This window comes from Montipora capricornis, chromosome 6, assembly GCF_036669925.1.
Source record: "Montipora capricornis isolate CH-2021 chromosome 6, ASM3666992v2, whole genome shotgun sequence".
NCBI classification, from domain to species: domain Eukaryota; kingdom Metazoa; phylum Cnidaria; class Anthozoa; order Scleractinia; family Acroporidae; genus Montipora; species Montipora capricornis.
Genome location: NC_090888.1, coordinates 44,726,329 through 44,733,828, shown reverse-complemented (window position 1 = coordinate 44,733,828; position 7,500 = coordinate 44,726,329). Strand labels below are relative to the sequence as shown.

The 7,500-nt window shown below is 37.1% G+C and overlaps 1 protein-coding gene, 1 non-coding gene and 1 pseudogene across 2 annotated transcripts in view; 2 read left to right on the top strand and 1 right to left on the bottom strand.

Moving 5' to 3' along the window:
* Positions 1–2,598, bottom strand: part of LOC138052226 (solute carrier family 35 member F6-like) — a 26,712-nt pseudogene extending 24,114 nt beyond the window's left edge.
* A 265-nt stretch (positions 2,599–2,863) lies between these two features.
* On the top strand, positions 2,864–2,936 carry Trnak-uuu (transfer RNA lysine (anticodon UUU)). Its single transcript has one exon. It is a non-coding gene; the product is annotated as a tRNA-Lys (tRNA).
* A 375-nt stretch (positions 2,937–3,311) lies between these two features.
* The window catches only part of LOC138052240 (zinc finger C4H2 domain-containing protein-like), a 5,136-nt gene continuing 947 nt past the window's right edge, over positions 3,312–7,500 (top strand). The window contains exons 1-3 of the mRNA XM_068898628.1: positions 3,312–3,469; positions 5,079–5,250; positions 6,216–6,382. Coding sequence (XP_068754729.1) covers positions 3,393–3,469; positions 5,079–5,250; positions 6,216–6,382 — 416 coding nt within the window. The 5' untranslated portion in view covers positions 3,312–3,392. The remainder of the gene's footprint in view (positions 3,470–5,078; positions 5,251–6,215; positions 6,383–7,500) is intronic.

The following is a 7,500-nucleotide window of genomic DNA, read 5'->3' as shown; positions in this document are numbered from 1 at the left end:
CGAGTAAGATCAATCCTTGAAATAATATCTTTATGGAGATCTTCAAAAGATCTTAAGAGATTCCCTAAAATGTTTCTGCTGGGGTTAATTTACTCCTCAATCACGCATCACTTGGCAGGGAAAGGTTTCATTTTCACTCCAAATTTTTCCAACCTGTCTTAATCTTTGTCTCTCTTTTCGTCTGTAAAAGTAAAGGCCAATCAAACACATTGTCTCGCCTGATGAAAAAGCATCAAAGTAAAAAAATTAAAGACAACTATAATTTATATAGGTGCACGCAGGTGCTGCGAGGGTTGCTTCTTTTGTTTCTGACAAAACCTGGTAAATCAACTTCATGAGAGTCATTAGAATGACTAACTCGATCACCATCTCATTGATTGCTTGATTGATTCAGGTCAGTCTATCCATCCATCAACTGTTCCACTGTTTGTTAGTCACTCACTCGATAGGGAGCTTAAGATCTACGGCGATGACATCGACGGAAACGCCACAAAACAATGATATCATTGGTTAAAAGAGCACAAATGATCGTGCTACATGTGCGGCACAAATTTTAGCTCATACTTTTGCAGTTCTCTGCATATGACGACAATGTGAAATCACGCACAATTTTAGGTATTGACAACAACATAAGCATGTAACAGAGAATCTTTCATTCTCTATTTTCAGTCTGAAACCGCTCCTACCAATTTATTTTTAGAATACTTTGCCCACAATGTACGACGTGAACGAGATGGAATAATCGCGAATGACTTGTACCTACATGTAGGAGCAAAGTTCTACATTGAGGTGACATTTTGAGGTTCATAATAAGTCATGCAGTCAATCAGAAATTAAAGAGGCTGCACACAAACCACAAAATGATACAAAATGCAAAGAAATAAACTTCAAAACAAACAAATGAATGCATCAAGCAGAGCTTACCAATAAACATAAGGCCTGTTTGAAACCATGGGTGGTCAAACTTGTGAACCTCATGCCCATGTTCATCCTTAAGTCCTTTGGATCTTGCAAAATTAACAATGTAAGTGCACAATTAGTTGGACCAGGGCAGTGTGCAATGGTGGTAGACAAAATACTGACCTTCACTCCATGGACTACCCCAACGGACTATCCAAATGGACCAGTGCTACATGTATAGGCCCTTCGCATTTACCATGTCACGTGTTCTTGTCAATCATAAAAAAATGGTCATGGTACAAAATAGATGCCAGAAATAGAAAGAGTGTGATGAAATTGGTAAGAATGTCAAATGTGCACTGAGAAAATAATTCGCTTACCACGTTTTTAGTGGCTACAAGCGAAGGGTTAACAGGCTGAGTTTCTCATTATTCAAAAGACCTTAGTTATCTTTAGTTTCCGTGCCAATGAGTAAGGTTCAACGAATGTCACTGTTTTTGTTTCTGTAACACAACATTCAAGCATGCCATGGCATTGTATACTCTTTCCTGTAATTTCCACTCTTTACACATGGGGTCTTAGTTTCCATAGTACCAAACTAAGATCCTAGTCCTAGTTTTCGTAGGATATTTAAGCACTAATTAACCCCTGGCAATATGTTGACTTTTCTTCCGAGGTATTCCTTGCACAATCTTCCCTTGGAAAGTCCCTGATATATTGCTACAACACTAGGTATGCCTTTTTGGTTAATATTTAACTAGAAAAAGCATTTCAGCCTGGAAAGAGAAAGATGTCTGTTTTCCTAATTGTAGAGATAATCAGGGTAATGGGGACTCCACCAGGACCAATAAGACTGCAGTAGAAAGTTGCTGCCCGGAAATTCTTGGCTGCAGTGTAATTCTCGGCTGCAGGAAATTTTTTTTGTCACTTCTTCTCTTCTGCATGATATTTATTTTTACAGTCACCATCCATTGTATGGTTTTTTTTTTGTATTTTCCCCACCCCACCCGCCATCACTTTTCTAATGGTCCAGCCCTTATCAGGATTTTCATACAAATCCTTTTATTTTTTAGGCCATGCTCACACTGAGCTTGGGGTAGTACCTGACGTGATACATATAGAACGCATATGAAATAAAGAAAACAAAAAAGGAATTAATGTGCTTAACACTTATAATTAAATTAATGGGAAGAGATGTAGAATATATCAAAGCAAAATTTAAAAATACATACAGAATAAAGAAAATAAAAATCACGGCACGTTGTAATAGAGGCACTAGTTTATATTAAAAGCTGTTTGAATAGTGACAGGAAAGGCGCGCCATAGTGAAGGGTTCAAGTGACTGGTTGAGGGTTCAGTATTTTCTTCAGGTCATCATACATGATATTTTGCGTTAGAGCAAAAGAGATCATAAACACTCAAGCTATTTGGAAGACAAGCATTAATTTCAGGATCGTCAATAAAATTTCAAGTTGTTGGCTGCTGGAGTGGAGTCAGATGACCTGTAGCCGTCGCGTATTGCCACGCCAAAAAAAAAAAAAACTCGCAAAAGGCGAAATGCATCCATCTACTCACGAACAGTCATTCTGTGCCTTCTTTGATAGTGTGTTTATGGATCCTGTAAAAAGCATTCCAATCGCTAGTAATATCTGCCTGCTGGTCAAGGTGGCCATCTTTATGAAACAAGCTGGAGCTGGAAATATCCTTACATACGGTGGGGTGGGGTGGGGTTCCGTTTATATGATCAATCATTAGGCAGCAGTATAAATCAGCCGGCCTAAGCTAATTTTACACGGCTGAGTGGACGAAACATAAAAATTGCAGTTTTTATGTTTTAGGCGAATGGCTGTCCTCCAGTAAAGTGAGTGCAATGGCCAGCAGACATACCGACTCATCCGTTGCAGCTATGACCAAGGCTGTGTATTAATTAAATAAATAAAATTCAACGATTCGTAGCACGGGAGCCCGGTTAGCTCAGTCGGTAGAGCATCAGACTTTTAATCTGAGGGTCATGGGTTCAAGTCCCATATCGGGCGACTTTCAATTTTGACCATACTTATTTTTTTATTTTATTTTTTTCCTTTAGTCTACAACGGTGATCTAACGAAGACTCTTATTCTCTTAAAAAATATATTTTTTCTAATATTGCATACTACTTTTAAGCAGTAAAATCCTCCACTGAAATGCTTTACAACATTATTAATTTTTGGCATTCTTATTTGTGGACAAAAACCTATAACATTTCTGGGGTATTTCACTACAGTCACTACAAGGCAGCGCAAGTATGGTTCAAGGATCATCAACTATATTTTAGACTGCCAATTTCCTCTCATCCGGCAAACTCTTGGAACAGCTGATAAAGGCAATTAGCAAAAAGCGGACATGGAAGATTATTGGTTGTTCTTGGATCACTGACCAATCACAAACAGGCAAATTTGTCCCGCTGGTTATGGGAAGACATCGCCAACGCCGCCATTGATGAGAAGAGCATCATGGCTTCTAGTCCTTCAACAAGAGACGCCGAGGAAGACGAATATATGAGGAAACTTGAGACAATTAGAGATATAAGGTACCGAAATAACTTTTGTTAAACGTTTCTGAATTGTACAACTGTGCGAATTTAAGCTTTAATTCATTTGGCTTTCGACGTTCTGCATGGAATTCATTGTTTGATACGCTTATACGTATCAAAAATTGCATTCATTTTTATGAAAGGAAGTGAACGAAGTTTTCATGATTGGCTTGGTATTGGAAATTCGAAAAAAAGATTGGCCGATTTTTTTATTCGTAAATAACTTATAAGTTTACTCTTGTATTCCCAATTTATGACTGAAGATCAGTTTGAATAACTAAAAGAAAAAAATTAAATTAAAAGCTTTGGCTAGCTAGTGTTATCAGTAAATATTTCAAGCAACTACAAGCACTTAGTCTGTCTTATTCCTTAGCCATGCATATATACATAAAGATTCAAAATTGCGATCTTTGTAGCGATGTTCAATGCATTTTGTGAGCTGTATAAAAAGGAGACAGCCATATGCTCTTTTTTGTTGGGGTAATTATGCAAATTGTATTCGAAGGAAACAATGTACCTACTATTTTTAAAGTCATTGATTACTATTATATTAATTTCATGAAAAGGAGAAACGTCAAAAAATAAATTAAAGATGCTACCGGCTCTTTTTTTTCGTTTTGTTGAAAAAAAATTGGTATTATTGTTTTCTAATCTGACACTTCTGTGATGCAACCTTTTTGGCAATGATGTCATCAACAAAGGATAAGCATTTCAAAGGTATATCCCCACAAAACAGAGTAATTTGCCGCTTTCATATCTGGATTTGCAGGTTCCTTTTGACTTCAATTCATTTCACCTTCTTTGTTCACTTCGGAATCACTCTCAATGTTTAGGAAAAAAACCTCAAACGAATGATGCTTTCGTCAAACAATTGTAACTGCATGTATTTTATGTAAATAACTCGCCCTTCATATCTTTAATTTGTTTCAAATTTTGTAAATAGATTGTCTTTCTTTAATATAATACTCCACATTTGCATTTAAACAAGCTTTCTGCTCATTTACAATACGTGGGTTAAATAAAGTTACATAGTTTACTTAAACTAGCTTAATACTAGTTGACACAGAAGAACTAACAGAAGATGACTGATAAAATGGTAGCAAGTGTTTCAAGAATAATGTTTGAACTTTTAATTAATTTTAATTAAGAACTTGCATTTCATTCAGATTGTAGATGCAACAGCTATCAATTCCTACAAGAAATTCAATACTATTGGTTAAATGGGAGAAAATAATTATTGTGATGCATGTTTGCCATGCAGTGTATTACATTTCCTTGCCTCACACAGCCAAACAAAATGTGAATTGCTCAAAATACAGAGTTTTGACAACAATGTGAACAGTGAATTGTAAAATTATACTCATGATTGCACCAAGTTATATTGTGAAGAGTTATTTTCTTTCATTGGAATTGCTGTTTTCATCATGTAGCTCCTGATTTAAGAAGTATATATTTTCCTTTAGCAAGAGTCATAGCACAACAGTGCTTGATACAACCAGTCAGTTTATGATTGCTCAACATCTACCTGTTCATGTACACGTAATGTATTTATCCTTCTGCTTGAATCTTTATGTGAAGCCCTCAAATTCATTTGGTAACTTGTTAGGGTCAAGACTTCTCAGTTAGACAAGTTGAAATCCCAGCTTATCCAAGAGTTAGATGTGGCAGAGAAGGAAGGCAAACTGTTAAAAGACTACAAAGCTGAAATGGAAGCCCTGCTTCATGAGAAAATGGCACATGTGGAAGAGTTAAGGCTCATTCATGCTGACATCAATTTAGTAAGTAGAATCACCTTAATCATTGAATAGCTGTGAATAGATTTTTTAGTAAACTCTATGCTTTTCTTTTAAAACAGTCACTCTTAAAAGATATTTTCATTGTAATTGAAGTAGACTACAAAACAGTTGGTTTTTATGTTCGTTTTTTTCAACTGAAGATACAAATTCTCACGTGCGCTGCATGCAAGCCTCACAATCAGTTGTCTTATTAAATCATGCCCATTGGCCATATGAGGCGAGTGAAAAGACCGTAAAAGAAAGCATCTCTCTCCACTCTCGCTCTTCGTTTTCACCCTCGCTCTGGACCTTTCACTTGACGAGACACAAACGGCTGTTTTACAGCATGATTGAAGTGAATGAGGTCTTAAAAATATTTAAGACAAAGAAAGAATATTTAAGTCTGAACAAGACTGTGTGCTATTAGGGCCTTAGTTTTTTATTGCAAATTTACCGTACAGTTCTGCATTTGTTCTGGTTGATCAACAAATTTATCTTGTGTGGTTGCTAACGAAGTGATCACCCTTTTTACAATGCTCCTTTGTGTTTGACAATAACTGAAGAGCAACTTTTACTTGAAATGACAAAAAATAGCCTCTAGCAAGCTTATTTTGCAGTATAAACTGATAGCAGGATTGCTCCTGGATAATACAGTTGACAGCAAAGGTGATTCTTTTAAGAACTGATACCCAGTCAACCATATAAGAATGAAACGACCACTTGCACATTTTTGCCTGAAGACATCATTGAAGCTATTCTTTCAGGTAGCAATCATGAAAATTAATCAAGAAAATCGGTCATTCTGTATACATGTAAGGCCTAGACATTTATTATTTCAAGCACAAAGCTTATCATTTGTGTTCAGCCAAGGGTAACAATTTTACTTTTTTAAAAATAAAGTGATTGAGACACATGAAGGGGTTTATCTCACTAACGAAAAGCCAATGTCCATGATTGTATTCCATCAGATGGAAAATACAATCAAGCAGTCTGAGGCTGAGAGAGAACGAGGCCTGGAGACACTTCGAAGGTTACACGATGAATATAAACCCCTAAAAAGGGATATTGACAAGATGAGAGGATCATTGGGTCTTGACAAAGTTGCCAATCTTGATGAAGAAACAAGTCTTGCCGAGTAAGTCTGTAACAGTAGAAGCTAGCAATAGCTTTATCTGTAAAGACAGGCTGCCACTGACTTATGCTGCATGTACGATTAATAACTTATTGTTCTCTTAGTGGATGTGTGATATTCATGTAGCTCAGTCGGTAGAGCAGCGGTGATCTAGCCCGAAGGTCGTGGGTTTAATTCCCACCCTGGTCAGAGTTTTTCTCTGTACTTGTGTGGGCCCATTTCCATCAGTAGGGCTAACGCTCACATGGTTCATATGGGGTAGATACTTAGCACTTCACATTACACTCTAATCAGTTAAGTCTGTTCAAATAATAAGTGCTACACGGCCAACGTTTGCAAAAACGTAATCCTTCCTTGTTTATTTTTTGTGGTCAGTTTTGCTAAACACCGGAGAATATGTTGGACAAGAGAACAACTGATTGAGCAGTTGATGAAAAAACTCTCACACGTACTCATCTTAGATCAGTTTTATATTTGCGCGATTTAATTTCGCGCAAATTATAGAGGACTTATTCGCGCAGCTTTAAATTTACAGCAAAATGCGGGCATTTCTGGCAGAATATTGCTTGGAGCCTGAAAGAATCCCGACAGAAATTGCTCAGGATGATGATGAAGAAGACATTTTTGTGCTTTTTAACGTTATAAGAACACTTTAACTAAAGACATCATATGTGTACGCATGAATAAAACGATTGGTTTCCATTTCTAACAACTAGTGTCTCGTATTACACTAACCTTTTCGCGCGGGTTATATTTGGCGCAGTACTAAATTTCGCGGAATTGAGATTATGTGCTCGCACCAATCCACATACCCTTAACATACCAAATCCATTGTTGTCCTTGTTCATGGTGGTTTTGAATTTAGAACACAACGATTACAAGTGTTCTATAGGATTCTCTAACCCAATGGTTTAGTCAAGCACATAGTGCAAAAAGCACAAAAACGAGAACATTTCCTTAGCACCCTTAAACCCGTAGAAGTTCCCTGTCAGTTATATTGTAACGATGGCACTCTTATGTATGTGATCATGAAGTAGAAGAGTAAACTTCTCAGGTATCCATGAAGGGTTAATTAACCCGGGGCCCGGCCGGGCATCAACCCCAGGGCTAACCGACCCCGG